Source organism: Delphinapterus leucas, chromosome 11 (assembly GCF_059928025.1).
Source record: "Delphinapterus leucas isolate spDelLeu-1000000601 "Yukka" chromosome 11, BTC_Dleu_Yukka2, whole genome shotgun sequence".
NCBI classification, from domain to species: Eukaryota; Metazoa; Chordata; class Mammalia; order Artiodactyla; family Monodontidae; genus Delphinapterus; species Delphinapterus leucas.
In genome coordinates this window covers 73,467,871-73,486,054 of record NC_143139.1, presented here as the reverse complement: position 1 = coordinate 73,486,054, position 18,184 = coordinate 73,467,871, and the positions used below count along the sequence as shown (strand labels likewise).

At 38.0% G+C, this 18,184-nt stretch overlaps 2 protein-coding genes across 2 annotated transcripts in view; both read left to right on the top strand.

Moving 5' to 3' along the window:
• The window catches only part of EPYC (epiphycan), a 36,643-nt gene extending 26,534 nt beyond the window's left edge, over positions 1-10,109 (top strand). The window contains exons 3-6 of the mRNA XM_022552475.3: positions 1,274-1,432; positions 2,279-2,481; positions 3,787-3,882; positions 9,349-10,109. Coding sequence (XP_022408183.1) covers positions 1,274-1,432; positions 2,279-2,481; positions 3,787-3,882; positions 9,349-9,519 — 629 coding nt within the window. The 3' untranslated portion in view covers positions 9,520-10,109. The remainder of the gene's footprint in view (positions 1-1,273; positions 1,433-2,278; positions 2,482-3,786; positions 3,883-9,348) is intronic.
• A 5,892-nt stretch (positions 10,110-16,001) lies between these two features.
• Positions 16,002-17,886, top strand: CCER1 (coiled-coil glutamate rich protein 1). The gene has a single exon (XM_022552468.2). It carries the CDS (start codon positions 16,177-16,179, stop codon positions 17,338-17,340), a length of 1,164 nt encoding a protein of 387 aa, XP_022408176.2. The 5' UTR covers positions 16,002-16,176; the 3' UTR covers positions 17,341-17,886.
• Positions 17,887-18,184: the final 298 nt, after the last annotated feature.

Here is an 18,184-nt window from a genome sequence, read left to right as displayed (position 1 = left end):
TTATTTTCTATTCCCTATTCCTTCAAACTAACTCTCCACTTGGCCTCCGTAACATCATCCATCCTATTGTCCTTCTTTTCTTCCGGCCATTTCTTCTCTATCTCCCTTGAAGCTCACTGTCCTCTACATGACCAATAAACAGAGTGCGAAGGATGGGTGTGTGTATGTACGGGGGTGATAGAAAAAAATAGATTAATAAATGGAGATATAATCCAGCCTGACAACTCTTTTGGATCTGTTGTCTTTTCTATCACCATTACCCTAGCCAAGCAACCATCATCTTTTATCTAGATAACTCATCTCCTCTCTGCCTACTGGCCCTCCCTCAGTCTTCCAGCTTACCTTCAATCAGCGTGACATCTTAACATGCAAATCTGATCATGTAATACCCCTGCCCATCCTTAAGATAAGGAACAAAATCTGTAACACAGCCTATAAGGCCCGTGTGTGTTATGTCTTAAAATTGCAATGCTCGCTGTACTGTAGCTACAGGGACCATCTTTTGGTTCCTCCAAAGTGAAGGGACTTGGCACCTGCTGCTTCCTCTGCCTGCATGCGCTTCCCTGTCACCTGCATAATCAAGTCTTGTTCTTCCTGCAGATTTCAACTCAATTATCACCTCCTCAGAAAACGATGACTCTCATACTGAATCAAATTCCTGTAGTTTATGCTCCTATGATATTTCTTGACATTTACCACAGTCATCATTTTATTTATTTGTGATTAACATTCATCTTACATAGCAGATTATAAAACAGAACTGTCTCTTTGGCTCACCACTGTTTCATTAGCTAGCACAGTGCCCAGTGCCATTTACAAAGAAAAGATTTAATAAATGCACATTGAGTGAATTAATATTAATGATTATTGCCCTATCTTTTTCTTGATTTTGTTTCAGTGGGTTGTTTAAATATTGAATGAAAGACCTAATAAAAATATTATATGTGATGTTTTAAATGTATAAAAACCACAATCTTAATATTTACATTTGAAAATAGAATTTCCAGTAAATATAAGAGCAACAACCATGCAATATTCACTCAGTAATTTAAAATAAAATTTTAAAGCATTACAAAGAATATACTAATTATTGGGGTAGCCTTAGTTGGTATGTTTGACTTTAATATTCCATTTAAAGAAAACTATATGAGAAAATATTAAATATGCCAGAATAGTCTGAGACGCAAATCTTGTTTAATAAATATTCGTAATCACATAATTTGTTAGAAGTTGCTTTTGTTGCTTACATATATTGTTTGCCTCTTTCTTTTAGACTTTCCAACCTGCCTTCTGTGTACTTGTATAAGTACCACTGTATACTGTGATGACCATGAACTTGATGCTATTCCTCCGCTGCCCAAGAACACTGCTTATTTCTATTCCCGCTTTAACAGAATTAAAAAGATCAACAGAAATGATTTTGCAAGCCTAAGTAAGGATGATGGCACTAATACCCTTCTCTTTACAGACTTTTCCTAAAATGTTTGCACTGTGAAATGCTGGTACTGAAAATGAAACTTGAATATCAAAATATGACTCAAATCAATTATTTTTACTTTTGAAGGTTTGTTTTATGATAAGAAAAAATGGTTGTTATGAAAACTATAAAGGTGTTTATGAAACTATATAGTTGTTGATATTCTCAAACTATTTTCAACTAAAGAAAAATCACAAATAATTCTATTTTATAGGTTAAAGCTCATTATCATGTTGTAACAACAAGAGTAGAAAGTCATGGTCATATATTTACTAGGATCTGGCTTGTCTGAATAGACTTCCAGTAAAGCACAATTGCTTTATGACTGATGAATGCAAACCTAAATTCTGACTTTATAATTGTTGTCAACTTTGAAGAATTCTGGTACTTGTCTTCATTAAGTGTTTTAATCATTCGAAAGTTTCTTTTTAATGCTTTTGTATTTTAATGCTAATGCATCTATTACTATTAGAAAATACAATAATCTGCCTTCAATGAGAAAAATGTTTTAAATAGAAAATCCAGACAGTTTATGAAGAATATAGGGAAAAGACCAGTTAAATATAATGAGTCAACTTCTTTGCTAAAGTTACACTTTCTTATAAGAGCATAAATATGAATAGTATTTGGGGGAAACAATTGAATTTTTATGAAGTTGTTAGAAATGATTGTTTCATTAGTTGTCCATTGCTAATTAAATTCATATTTATATTTGCTTGTGTATGGGGAAGTTTATATTCTTTTTATGTGAGCAAAACATATTCAAGAATATTTAACTACTTCCCTCTTTTTTTTTTCCAGATGATCTAAGGAAGATTGATCTGACCTCAAATTTAATATCTGAGATTGATGAAGATGCATTCAGAAAGCTACCTCGACTCCGAGAGCTTGTCCTGCGTGACAACAAGATAAGGCAGCTCCCAGAATTGCCAACCACTTTAACATTTATTGATATTAGCAACAATAGACTTGGAAGGAAAGGAATAAAGCAAGAAGCATTTAAAGTGAGTTTTGAGTTTGAATATGAAAGACTTGCATCTTCCCATTCCCTTTGCTATCAATGACTAGCCTTTTTATTTCCACAAAGGGATTCAATTTGATGAGATTTTAACTCCTAAAATAAACTTTACAGCACTATGTATCATGCTTTGGGGAAATACTGTGTTCTGGTACATTCTGAGGCAGCTCAAACACCAAAGAACAGAAAGCAGAGCTGGAGTAAGAAGTGCGTGGCTATCTGGAGCACCACTCTATAAATTGCACCTGGAAATGCTGTAAGCTGGATGAATTGTATTTACTAAAAATGCCACTTAACAAGAGTATCTTATGTGGTTGGAAGGACAACTACTTGTACAGAGTGTGGGTGGTGCCTTTGAGTGTAGAAACCTTCTAAATTATTTTGTAAGGAGAATGGATTCATTTAATCTTATGCATTTTGTTTTTTAAGTGAAGGAAACAAGTTTGGGGTTAGAGTGACTTGCTTGGAATAACAGCATAGAATCTGAGAATACTAACCAGATTGGCTTTCTTACCCACTCTTACTCCATTCAAGCTGCTCCTCTAAATATATGTTGAACAAACAAATTTAAACTACTGTTTGAAGGGACATCACATTACATCCATGGAGGCTACAGGGGGTTACATGGACCCGTTAGCACTGAGCAATGGTGGAAACCCTGTCTCTCCACTAGCTCTCCTGTGACACCACCCTGGTGGGCAAGGAAGTTAGGGCACCTCATTAGAGCCTGGCAAAGGTCAAAATCTAGTCTCTCCACTCAGATTTTGTTGGCATGGGTGGTAGTGAGTCACAGTTTGTCCTGTGATGTTTGGCTAGAGTAGACCTGTTATTGTCTAAACTTATTCTGTCTTGCTAGGCTGCCCTTTACCTGGTACTTGGGCTGGAGCGAGCAAGATTTTGTGGGGGAGAACTTTTCATTTCTCCATTCCTGTAACATGAAGGAAATTCTTGCTATGTCTCACCAAAATCCTCAAAATCCTATTGCAGAGTGTCTTATGTGGGAAGTCGCTGCCTTGCTTTAATAGAGAAAGTTAGAGTGGGCAAAGAAAGCTTCTGCCTAGAGATTGAGAAACATGTTTCATTTGCATAGAGAGATATTTGCTTGCTATCAATTCTTCCAAAACTCATTTGAATTGTCCAGTAACATAGAAAACTAATTTGCCTCAATTTTACAAAACAAGACCTGAACAGGCATGTATTATTTCACAAATAGTTTCACAGACAGGGAATTAAAAATACAACTGTAGCACCACTAATTTTTATTAAGACCCTACGTTTGGAATGTTTACAGGATATGTATGATCTCCATCATCTCTACCTCTCCGATAACAACTTGGAACACATCCCTCTGCCACTCCCAGAAAATCTACGGGCCCTTCACCTCCAGGTAGGCTTCTACTAGTAAGTTATCCCCAACACCTCCATGGAAAACAGAAGCAAACAGGTGAAGGTGGGATGCAAAAGCTATTTATAATGGCATGTTGATACACTGTGACAATTTTTCTTTTTTTTTCTCCTGTCTTTAATTCATTCTCTCAATCTGAGTACAAGGTAATTGTACATTCATGACTCTTATCTCTACTGATTTATTTCTGATAAGTTTAGTCTTTATTTTCATTCTTTGCCAAGTCATAATGCATCTTTTTGACAAACAAAGCTTCTTTTAAAAAAATGAGAGCTTCATCTGCTGAAGAAATGTGTAAAGATTAGAAATGGAAGAGAAAAAGAGGGAAAGAAAAATCTGATTTGATTTCTAGCTTTCAGGGGGAAAAAAATGTCAGTTTTAGCTCTTGATTTTAGGTTCCATGTACTGAGGAAAATTCATTCCTATCTGCTGAGAGATGACAGACTTCCATCTCTCTGGATTAAGAAAATGCAGTTTTTTCTAAACAAACATATTTGAAAGCTTGCATTATTTTAAATCCCTTTAAGCTACATTTTATCTCTGAAATAATGAGTGAAAACACATTTTCGAAATGTTATGATCTAATATTTTCTAAATATATTAAAAATACGATCAATTAAAACAAATGTTTTTGGTTGTTGAAACAAAGAAAGATAAATTATTTATTTCAGATATGAGTAACTTTTGTTCTACAGCTGTAATCAATGTAATAATTTCATCTGTGGAATAAATCTGTAGGGAACACAGCCATTATGTGCTCAAAGATACGATATCATGGTGTAATATTACAATCTTTTAGCAAAAAAAGTATAGACCATCACAAGAAGTGATTTTGCTATGTGAGAGCAAGTCTGATTCTTTTTTTCTCTGTGGACCCTGTAATTATTTACCTCTGTGAATTTTCTTTTATTCCTATTTATATCTTTCCATGCTTCTTTTTGGTGTCTTTTTGTGAATATCTGTCTATGAGTCTTGTCTGAGTCTGTCACTTTTGAGAGTTTTTCTGGCTGTGTTAACTTCCTTAATGTGTATTCCCTTTCTGGTGCTCGTCCTGTTTCTCTATGGCTCTCTCTTGGTCTCTCTTTTTCTGGGGGTGAATTTCTATAAATATGAGGATTTCTTGTCTTGTTTAGGATTGGAAGAGGATTTTCAAGGGCATCCTCAGGGAAATTTTGGAATTTTTTTCCAATTCTGAATTAAATTTTATTATTATTGTCTTTGATGATATTGACTTCTACAGAGTAACCAGGTCTCTCATGTTATATTTAAACTGAATGCGCTTGTATATACAATATAAGATTTTTTTGAAGTAATTGGCTTTACAGTCCCTATTCTAAGGTTTAAAAAGGCATTAAGTGAACCTTTTAAAATATTTCTCTTTCACAATCACCTCACCAATATCCAGTATAAAGCTGTTTTTAATTTAAATTATCTTCATTTTATATTCATTTTAATGCTCATATAAAAATCTCCTTTTTTGATTCATTTGAAAAATGTTTTTCAACATATGGTATAGTAATTAAGAATGACAACTCTGGCAAAATCAGACTCCCTGGGCTGAAATTCTACTTGACACTATTTAATGATTGGACAAATATCTAAACCTCCCTGCATCTCAGTTTTAGTTTATAAAGTGGGTACTGCATTGACTGATACATGATAAGGAATATTATTATTATTATTATAATTATTATCTATTATTAAAATAGTTTTCATTCCTGAAGTTGTTATTATAAGTGATTTTTCTATTTAACAACAGTAAAGGTGAGGCATGATAATTATTAACAATGTGTATCTATTACCTAGCAAAGAAAATAGTACAGTGCATAGGCACTAAATCTGTGTTATTCCTCATGGGCACTTTGTAATCATAGAGAGTCAATCCATCAGAAAGATGTAATGCTTATAAACACATGTGCACCTAACAACAGAGCCTCAGAATTTATAAAGACTACACTATCGGAATTAAACGGGGAAATAGACAATTCAACAATAATAATTGGATTCCTCAATACTCCACTTTTAATAGTGGATAGAACAACTAGCCATAAGATCAACTAAGAAACACAAGACTTGAGCAACATTATATACCAACTAGCCCTAACAGTCATCTATATAACATTCAACCCAACAACAGCAGATATACATTCTTCTCAAGTGACAAGGAACATCTCCAGGATATACAATATACGAAGCCCCAAAACAGGCCTCAACAAACTGAAAATAATTGAAATCATACAAAGCATTTTTCTGATTACAATGAAATTAAAATAAAAATCAACAACAAAGAAAACAGGAAATTCACAAATATGTAGATATTAAACAACACCTTCATTAATCAGCCATGGATCAGAATAGAAATCTAATAAATTAGTTCAGCAATATGACAGTTTACAAAATCAATATATAAATACTAATGTATATGTATATACTAGAAATGAAAAATCTGAAAATAAAATTAAGAAAACAAGCTTATTTATAATAAGAAAATATTTAAAATAAGAAAACAAGCTTATTTATAATAGTCACAAAATAATAAATTACCTAAGAATAATATTAATAAAAGAATGCAAAATTTGTATACTGAAAACTACGACATATTGTTGAAAGACTTCTGCACAGCAAAGGAAACAATTAACAGGGAGAAGAGATAACCTATGGAATGGGAGAAAATATTTGCAAATCATACATTTGAGAAGGGGTTAATACCCAAAATATATACAGAACTCAAACAACTCAATAGGAAAAAACAAATAAGCTAATTAAAATATTGACAAAGGAGTTGATTAGACATTTGTCTAAAGAAGACATACAAATCGCCAATAAGTATGTGAAAAGGAGCTCAACAAGACTAATTATCAGGGAAATGCAAATCAAAACCAGAAAGAGATGTCACCTCACACCTGTTGGAAGGGCTATTATCAAAAAGACCAAAGTTAAGTGTTGGCAAGGATGTGGAGAAAAGGTAACCTCTGTACACTGTTGGTGGGAATGTAAGGTGATACAGATATGGGGAACAGTATGATGTTTCTTCAAAAAAAATTAAAAACAGGACTACCATATGATTCAACAATCCCACTTCTGGGTATATGTCCAAGGGAAATGAAATAAGTATCTTGAAGTTATCTGCACTTCCATGTTCATGGTGTCACTTGTCACAATAGCCAAGATATGGAAACAACCTAAATGTCTGTCAATGGATGAATGGATAAAGAAATTGTGGTCTATGTATACAATGGAATATTATTAAGCCTTAGAAAAGAAGGAAATCCTGCCACTTGCAATAACATGGATGAACCTCGAGAAATAAGTCAGCTATAGAAAGAAAAATATTATATGATCTCTCCCATGTGTAAAATCTAAAAAAGTCAAGCTCATAGAATGGTGGTTACCAGGGACTGGGGGGTGGGGGATAGAGGGAGACGTTGGTCAAAGGGTATAAAGTTTTAGTTATTCACGATAAATAAGTTCTGGAGGTGTAACATACAGCATGGTGACTGTAGTTAATAACACTATACCGTATACTTGAAATTTGTTGAGAGTAGATCTCTAGTGTTCTCACCAGACACATACACAAAAGGTAACTATGTAAGGTGATGGAAATGTTAATTAGCTTGATTGTGGTAACCATTTCACAATGTATACATAAACCAAAACATAATGCTGTACACCTTAAATATCTACAGTTTTATTTGTCAAAGATACCTCAATAAACCTGGGGGGAAAGAGAGCTAAATAAAGGAAAGATATCCCCATATTCATGGTTTGGAAGTCTTAATATTAAGATGGAAATACCCCCCAAATTGATCTACAAATATTTTAAGTAGAAACTCACAAGTAATTTATTAAATTACTTGAACTAATCAATGAGTTCAGCAATGTGGAAGGTTATAAAATCAACATAAAATATCAATTGTATTTCTATGCTAGCAATGAACTAAACCACAATGGGATGCCACTTTACACCCACTTGGTTGGCTAAAATAAAAGAGACAGACAATTACAAGTGTTGCTTAGGATGCAGAGAAAAATGGAACCCTCATACATTGCTGGTAGAGGTGTAAAAGAGTGCAGCTATTTTAAAAAGCAATTTAATACTTCCTCAGAATATTAAACACAGAGTTATCATATCACCCAGCAATTCAACTCCTACATACATATGCAAAAGAACTGAAAACGTATGTCCACACAAAATTTGTACACAAATGTTCATAGAAGCATTATGCATGAGAGCCAAAAAGTGGAAACAATCCAAATTCCCATTATCTGATAAATGGATAAACAAAAATGTGGCATATCCATAGAGAAGAATATTATTGAGCAATAAAAGAAAAAGTACTGATACATGCTGCAGCATGTACGAATCTTGAAAATACAATTCTGAGAGGAAGAACCCAGTCACAAAAGATGATATATTGTTTGATTCCCTTTGTGAAATGTCTAGAATAGGAAAATCCATAGAAACAGAAAGTAATTTAGAAGTTGTCAGGGCCTAGAGGTTGGGGAAAATGGGGAGTTATTTCTAATATCTATGGGGTTCCTTTGGGGGATGTTTAAAATGCTCTGAAATTAAACTGTTGTGATCCTTACACAAGTCTGTGACTATGTTGAAAACCACTGAACTGTACACTTAAAATGGGCGAATTTTATGGTATGTGAAATGTACTCAATAAAGCTATTTTTAAAAATCTAGGGCTTCCCTGGTGGCGCAGTGGTTGAGAGTCCACCTGCCGATGCAGGGGACGCGGGTTCGTGCCCCGGTCTGGGAAGATCCCACATGCCGCGGAGCGGCTGGGCCCGTGAGCCATGGCCACTGAGCCTGCGCGTCCGGAGCCTGTGCTCCGCAACGGGAGAGGCCACAACAGTGAGAGGCCCGCGTACAGAAAAAAAAAAAAAAAAATCTAGTTCTGGGCCCTGCCCAGACCTATATCTTCCTGACATTTGCTCACTCTCTCCCTCACTTCACTTCAGCCATGTTGACTTTTTTTCCCATTCTTAAACTTTCCATACTAATTACTCAGAATTGGAACTTGGTGTTCTCTCTGCCTGGGATATTCTTGCCTCAGCTCTTTCCATGCCCATGTCTCCTTGTCACTCCATGCTCAGCTCCACTGTTGCCTCTTAAGATAACTTGTCACAGTCACCATCCTTTCTTCTGAGTTCACATCGTTTTTGGAAATAACTTGTTTTATTTAAATTTGTTTTTTCACCTCCTTATTGTATATTCCCATTACTGAAGTACAAGCTCCGTACTTGTGTATTATGTTAATTGATTTATCCCCACTGCTTAGAAAGTGCTTGATGTATAATAATCACATAACGTGCATTTTTGGATGAGAGAAGGAATGAAAGAGTAAAAAACAGGGGTGAAGCAAAATGGACTATATTATTAATCAATACCAAGAATATGTTATATCATGTCTAATCATTTATTTTAATCTTTTTTAGAATAACAACATTCTGGAGATGCGTGAAGATACCTTCTGCAATGTTAAAAATTTGACTTATATTCGTAAGGCACTAGAGGATATTCGATTGGATGGAAACCCTATCAATCTCAGCAAAACTCCTCAAGCCTACATATGCCTACCTCGTTTGCCTATTGGGAATCTTGTCTAATTGCAGATAATGGTCAGCGTTATGATGCCTGCTATAACAAAACAATTCTTACCGCTCTCTTCCAAAAGAAAACTCAGCATGATACTTTCAAAATATGTTCTGAAAGATAATTACATAAAATACAGCTAAAAGTTTTAATATATGATAGCAATTTAGGAATCTAAGAAAACACGAGGTGAATCAGGAATAAACTAAAAGATGTACAGAAAGAGCAAAACTAAAAGATAGAAAATATTTCACAGATATTCTTATATGTCACATGTAATTTGCAAGTTTTAGGGATTCATATCCTCTATAATTTTAAATTAATCATATAATAAAAATTAACACTTTAGGTATATTGCCAAGACTTAAATGTTTTTAATTAAACTTTTCTCTCCTTTTTTTTCACTAAAACATGTTTCTTTTTTCAAATTCATTAAAGAAAATGAAGAAAAGAATAAAAATATTTGAAAATTATAATGGCTTTGTGGAAAAATATTCATTATAATCACAACATGCAAATAACCATAATAATACACATAGCTTCAGTATTTGAAAAATATTTTATCATCTTAAAGACCTGCCAACTCATTTTAGACCTTTCCTAAACTGACATTGGCATATTTCTGTGCCTGTGAAAAAAAAAATATACAAAATGGAAAACATAAACAATGATATGAAAATCACAGTAGGGAAGAAGTTGAGGAGTACCTTCTAGAAAAAGTTGATCTTTCTGAAATGTATGATAATAATACAGGCACTTGCTTAAAAACTGAAAGATAACAAAAGAGTATACAATGAAATGTGAGCTTCCTTCCAGCAGCAAACCCTAAGCTCCACTCCTTAGAAACAGTCAGTGGTTTCTTGCATACTTTTATTAAGTTTTCCATAAGAAACAAAAACTTGCACATAAATGATTTCCCCTTTTTTACAGAAAAGTGTATGCGTTTGCTACATGTATATATATACCACCAATATGTATGTATCAGTACATGTAATCATGGATTTTTAAACACAAAAGATAATCACTATTCTGCACCTTGCTTGTTTCACTTAAAAATATTTCTTGGTGATGTTTGTCATATCGGCACATACAGCTCTACTGATTCTGAACAACACATATCAGCCCATTACATGGATATACATTGTTATAATAGGAGCCAATTCTCGGACACAAAATACGTACCAGGCATCTACTGAGGTGTTCTGCATGTATTAATTCACAACATCTTAGGAGCTGGAGATAGTAATGACTATTCCAAGTCACAGGTCAGAGACAGAGCTTAAATAATTTGCCCTGGATTAAGGGCTGACTCCAAAGGCCTATCCTATTCCACCCCACTGTCCCGCCTCAAATACTATGAATGTGACTTTTCCCTGTTTTATAATACAAGAAAGTGGTGTACAGGCTGGACAGAGAAGTTGATGAACTGAATGTTTACCCCCAGAATTCATATGTTGAAGCTCTAACCCTCAATGTGATGGTGTTTGGAGACGGGGCCTTTGGAAGTTTAATTAGGGTTAGATGAGGTCATGAGATAGGGTCCTCATGATGGGATTTGTGCCCTTATAAGAAGAGAAAGAAAAAGAGATTACTCTGTGTGTGTGTTTGTGTGTGTGTGCGTGTTTATGTATGTGCACATGCACTAAGGAAAAGCCATGTGAGGACATAATGAGAAGTCAGCCATGTGCAAGCCAGGGAGAGAGCTCCCATTAGAAACCAAATTAGCTGAGACTTTGATCTTGGACATCCTAGCCTCCAAAACTCTAAAACTGATCCCTGATTAAATACAATCCTTTTTTTAATGACAACGTTTTTTTCTTTATGAATTTGCTACACACATTTACTTTTCTCTAAATATTACAGGTTATTTTCCAAAAGGGAGGACACTGCATTTTATTGCCCCGTATTACTGTGTACTTTAAAACTATTTATAAGCAAACATTTCCATTTAAAATTCCTAATTAATTCTTACTGAATACACAGGTTTTTCAGATGACAGGCCTAAAATGTGTTGTGTTAATCGTCTGAAAAACCTGAGTTATTATAGGGTTAGTAATATTTTCAAAGGACGATAGCAAATAATACCTACACATAGTACTATTATGAGTGTAAAATTCACATCCTTACTTCTCTTTAAATCTGTAGCAACACTGTCTTTGTAGTTATATCATTACAAAGTTAATTTTCCCTTCCTAATTTACTTAAATAATATGAGAATTCATAAATGTTTCGAAAATACTGCAGTGGTATTCCCTGATTCACAACATGCCTCACCAATTTGCAAACTAACCCCACAACTTCCCAAATTATGAAGAGAAAGCAATGAGTTATTTTAAATCCCTTTTTTCTCACTTTCAAAAAGTCAGAAAGGCTTAATACCTTGTATTTAGCCTCTGGAACTGCTAGATGGTTTCAAATTACATGATTATATTCACGGTGGAAAAAGGCACGTTTTTGAGAGTGCATAAAATGAGTTCTATTGACATTATTTTTCGTATAACATAGCAATGCATTGGTTACAAAGATAAATCTGAAATACTTGTTGTATTTCATTTCTCTGACCAAATGTATCAGGTATATCCAACTTTTCTCTAAAGAATTTTATTTACAAGTTTAATTAGCTGAGGTTTGAGTTCCAAAAGCCTGTCAAAAAATACTAAACTCTAATAAATATACCCAATGCCACCACACTAGAATAAATAATAATTAATATTGGCAACCTGGAGTAATTTAAATAAGGTATTCATGATCAAATATATTTATAAAGGGTCTAACTTCACGTAGTTTCTTTCATATAAGGATTTTCACTGACTGAATTTTGAACGAGTTACTACTGCCATCAAGTGTTAGGATTCATTCTTTTCAAGTCACCCAAATGCACAAAAATCAACACCAAGACTGCAGTGTTTTCAACTTAACAACATAATGCTCTGAATAACATAAAACATAGCAAAACCCATGCTGTCACATGGCACTTATCAGAATTTCAAAATGCAACAATATCATTAAAATCTCCCAAATAAAGTTGTAACTAGTTAATACAAAGGACATATTTTACTGCATTGACTTGAAACGTGTGGCAAACAGACTCTAAGTTGATCCCCAATGATTTCCTGCCTCTTGGTGTTCATGCCTTTGTGTAGTCCTCTCTCCTTGAGTGCTGGTAAGACCTGGGCCTTGTTTCTGACCAATAGGATATGGCAAAGGTGACTGATGTCACAAAAGTCAAGCTCCATGATTATAATACGTGTGTGTGTGTGTCTGTGTGTGTTCATTGTGCTAGGAAGCACTAAGGAGATGCTCTTGGCTGGCTTGATGGGGTGACCAGCCATGTTGAGGAAGCTCATGGAAAGGAACTATGGGCAGCCGCTAGAACCACTGCTGTCCTCGAGGACCTGTAGGTTGCCTCGAAACCTGAGGCTTCCTTCAGCCAACATACAGCTAAAGGGTATGGCCCTCAGTTATACAGCCACAAGGAAACAAATTCTGCCAAGAGCATAAATAATCTTGGGAGCAGATTTTCCCTAATTGAGCAGCAGGATGAGAACCCAAATGGCCAAATGCTTTGATCACAGCCCTGGTAAGACCCTGAGCAGAGGACACAACTAAGCTGTTCCAGGATCCTTGGAAACTCTGAGATAACAAATGTATGTTGTTTTAAGTAACTAAGTTTGTGGGAACTTTTTATGTAGCAATATAAATGAATACAATATATAAAAACACGGTGTGTTATATTTTAATGTTGAACCAAAATAATTCATTTTGCAGCATTTAAAGAGTATGGGTCAATTTTAAAAGTCTTTAAAATTTCTTAGTTGCATTTCTGACGGTGGTTTTTAACATGTTCTTGTGCTAATTTTCTTGGGTGATTTACCAGTACGTGTATTATAATGTCAATCTATTGAAAAAAACAATAATCATAAATTGTAATTTGCTGCTTCTCTTAAGAAAGAGTAGCACAAAACAATCCTGCATTAATTTTTTTAATAGGGAGGATGAATATGAAAGATATATATCTCACCATGAAAAAAGTGTATAAAGCCAGTATTATTGGTATAAAGTTCAACTGTTCAAAAAAATGATGTCCTTAATTACCTGTGAGTTAATCTTTTTTTAAAAAAAGAAGAAACTGATGGGAATTCCACTAAGCAACATGTTCAATTTCTAAAGCTCTTAATTAAAACTCAATATCATATACCAAGTATATTCTTAGAAAAATAAATCTGGATTATCACCATTCCGTTTCAAGTTAAGCAGATCAGAGGCTGAGGCCAAGTGTGTGAGTCTCCATCCAAAAAGAGACATTGGAGGCTAAAAATGCCAGCATTCTGCACTTTGAGTCAAGCAGGCTTGTCTCCTCAGCAAACCACAGAGCAAATGAACTTGAATGATGCCTGTGGAATCTATAGGTCCCACAGCAAAGGGTGGAGGGCTGAACCGGGAATCCATGTACCGTTCTCAATTTTCAAGCAGGAAGGCATAAATGACCTTTGCAAGCATCAGGGCTTCCCCTAATTTTGCTTCTCTATCATTTAATGGAAGCTTGTATGGACTCAGGTTCCCAGTGGGCAGTGTTCCATTTTTGCACAATTCCACTCAACACAGGAAGGTGATAAGGAGATACACTCAGTGGTTTTCTGTAGGATCAAGGCTGGTAGCACTTTCTTGATGTTTCTCAAAAGTGGGACAAGAAAAGGACCCAAGGATGGGGGTATCTATTTTTGCATCAGGCACAGGGTTAGTTATCTTTACGTATACTGTATCAATTTCTTTACAAGTCCTAAAGCATGTAAATATGGTACTGATGATAGTTCACAGTTACTGAGTGCTCACAGGGTACCTGTGCTAAGTGCTTTAATCAATACCTTACTTAATCCTTAACATAACTCTGGAACAGGCACTATAACTATACTCATGGTATGGGTAAGGAACTGGAGGCTTCCAGAGGTTAACTGGTGAGTTCAAGTGGAAACACCTCTACTTTTAAATAGACCTTGTTTTTTAGAGCAGTTTTAGATTCACAGGAAAACTGAGAAGAAGGTACAGTGATTCCTCATACACTCTCTCCCCCTACTTATACATAGCCTCCTCCATTATAAACATCCTCCACCAGAGTGGTACATTTGTTAATAATGAACCTACACTGACACATCATTATCACCAAAAGTCCATAGTTTACATTAGGGGTCACTCTTGATGTTGTACATTCTACAGATTTGGATAAATGTATAATGACTTGTATCCACCATATAGTATCATTCAGGGTAGGCTCTTGTCTATTTAAATCAAAGCCCATATTCTTAACCTTAATACTATAAAAGCTCCCAAGGTACCACACTGTCTGGTTAACAAAAGGAAAAATGTAATTGGCATACTAGCATTTTTAGGTACAAACCCATGGTATACATCCTGGTAATGTTTAATCAACGGACATATGTTCTGCATATGCTACAATTAGTAAACTGCTTGTCCATACAGATTCCTTGTACTCATCACCAGAGTCCTATTTAAGGTGCCTGGGCAGTGTAGTATAGTAATCTCATGGAGAATCTGGACTCTGAGGTCAAACAGGCTCAGGTTTAAACACTAGCCCTGAAATTCATCAGTCCCACAGCCTTAGGTAGATTAATTTCGTTTCCTAATCTATGAGATGTGGTAACAATGCTTACCTCCCTGAGTAGGCGTGAGGATTATGTGCCATGAGCCCACCTGCCCGCAGTAAGCACACGCAATAAACGTTTGCCGTCTTGTTTCAGGTACGTTGACACAGAGCTCCTAGGATTTAGAAGAGTGGGGCCACAAGGTAAGGAGTGGGGCCCAGTTTTCTGACTCCGAGGGCTTTCTCTTTACCCCCTGGGCTGTCTCAAAGGTGTAGGATATTGGTTTTCGATACACAAATTCTTCCCCAACCCCCACCTCTGCGTTCAGCCGAAGGTCCATCTTCTACAACCTCGCACCTCAAGGTGGTTTAAGGGTTCAAATAAACTGCCTCAAGCGTTTCCTAACGTGGGCAGCACAAACCCAGCCTCCCGCCCCTCGCCACCTCCCTCAAAAACTGCATCAACAAGTCCCCTGCGAATGTTCTCGGGCAACCTCGTTCTGGGCGGAACCCCAACTCCACGCCCAGGGACAACGACCTCAACCCCAATTGGCTGTCTCCCGGGGCAACCAAGGATGCGGTGGGCGCGTGGGGCCCCTGGCCGCTATTTAAAGGCTGCCGCTGCCCACCCCGCCTCAGTCTAGTCAGGACGGCGACGGGGAAGCACCTGAGTTGAGAAGGAGCCACAAGGTAACGCGCAACCCCTGCCTCTCCTGTCCCCAGCCCGAGCCTCCTGTGAGGCTGGGGTGTGTGGGACCCGGGAGCGGGTCTCACTGCGCATCGCCCACCAACACCTTCCTCCCCCACCATCCTTACCCAGCCCCAGTCCCACCCAAACTCACCTGGACGAGACAACCCGGGTGCCAAGGGGCAGAGATTACGTGGAAGAACGATCGAGCGAGCAGAGAAGAGGGGTCCTTTTGGAGAGAAAGGCGTGATCCCAACGGCAGGCACGTGGTGCTGCGCAGAGAGAGAGAGAGAGACACGAGGCTCTTCAGACCGTCAGATCTGGCCAAACTTGACGGCAGCTTCTAGGACGCTTCCGTTTAGACCTCTCAGAGCTCCCTGAATCATGACCCAGCCCCTCGATAGAAAAGAGGATCCTCTTAACCTGGGCCACGGGGGGGCGTCCTCTGCCCCATTAAGCACCTGGTCTTCCTGCCATCGAAGGGTCAGGGGCACTCCGGTTTACAGGCAGTGGCATCGCTATGGTCCCAAGGCCGAGTATGAGCCCCCGAGGAAACAGCCGAAGCAACAGCACGGCTCAGGACCTTGGTTCCAGCCACCCAGACGTCCTTCTTGGGCAGTGTATTCTAATTGGGGGCGCTGGGGAGGACCCTGGCACCCACCTCCGGAGGGATTCCGGAAGCCCCCTGGCCGGGTGCAAGTGATCCGGGTGTACGGCCTGCACCCATTCTGCCTTTGCTGCTGCTCCTGCTGGCGCAGGCCCTGGAACCCCTGCTGGGCGAGGCCCCCGGCCAGGAAGAAGCACTGGGGCCGCCGGGGCCGCGGCCTGCGCCGCGACCCTCGCTGCTCCTTCCAGAGGAGCCCTTCAGAGGATCTGAGCACGCTGCTGCGGCCGGTCAACCTGTGCAGGTGGCGGGAACCCGGCCTGCGGGCACCGCGGAACACCACCCAGTTCATCATGAACCAGATCTACGAGGATATGCGGCAGCAGGAGGCACTGCGGGCGCAGCAGGCCGAGGCGGGCGGCACCGCATCCGCGGCCGGTTCCTTCGGAAACGATGCGCCCCCCAGCGGTGGCGAGGAAGACGCGGAGCTGCGGGCAACTTTGTATAGCTTTGGGCAGAATCCCTCTCTAGCCTTCAGTCCGGACCCGGATGAGGAAAACCGGTCTCCAAGCCCACAGCCGGTAGAGGAAGAGGAGAGAAATGAGGAGGAGGGGGAAAAGTGTGGCGAGGAGGAGTGTGACTGCAAGGAGTTGGAGAGCGAGGAGGAGGACGCGGAAGCCAACGATGAAGAGGACGCCGAAGAACCTGACTCCGTGGAGGAGGGGGCGGAGGGGGAGGAGCATGAAGAAGAAGGGGAGGGGCTGGAGGAGGAAGAGCAGAGGGAGGAAGAGAACCGTTTGCCTCTGGAAATGCCTTTATCAACCCTAGTGGGGGCTGAAGAAGAGACAGAGAACTTTATAAACTGTACTTATTTAAACCCCAAACAGATAATTCCCAAAGTGCCACAGGAAGCTGACCTCATGGTACAGGACATTCACTGTTAGACATCAGGAAAGGGACTGGGGAATGAGATGGAACTGATGTGAGGCTAAAATGAATTAGCAACTTATTAAAAACTAATTAGAAATGAGTTCCATTAACAAATATATCTATGTAAACCCCTTCTTTGGCCATTATAAAACGTTTAAAAGTTGGTGTGCTTGTGTATGGCTATGAGTGGGGGAGGGAGAGCTTTCAAATATAATTTAACTGGAAACGGTTAAAGGCCAAATAGTCATTACTACAGTTTGAATCTTTTCATTTGGTGTTTTCCCCTCTAGATGCTTGAGTTTTTCATTTTTTGTTTTTAAATTCTGGCAGTGCTGAAAATGTTTCTTTTTATAACAGATTTATACATTCCATGCCTAAGAAGCATGTGCCGTGTCTATTGAATGTCCATCAGTGCTCTTAACATGATAGCTGAAACTTTTTTAAAACGCCTATTTTAATATTTTTTTCTTGTAGTTTTTCCACCTTCAGAGTTCATTTTTGAGGGTTGTATCTTGGTAACCCCATTTGCAGTCTCTTGTGGCATCGCTCATTTATATTCCTTGTTCCACAGTACTATGGATCTTCCTCAGAAGAGCGTGAAGTTGCTTCTGTGGAACTGGTTATCTGCCATGGCCTCAACAATCCATAAATCCATGAATGTAGAGGATTCCCCAAGGTCAGAAGTCAACTTGCACACCTAGTTAAAATCCAAGCAAACTGCAAACAGTGGAACATAGCTTAGATTTTGAAGCCTTTTTCCTGGATACATTCCTTGTCATAAGTTCACAAGAATAATAAAAATAGTTTTTGCAGAATGGATTTTTTTTTTTTAGAGACGATTGGCCTTGGGCTTCCCTG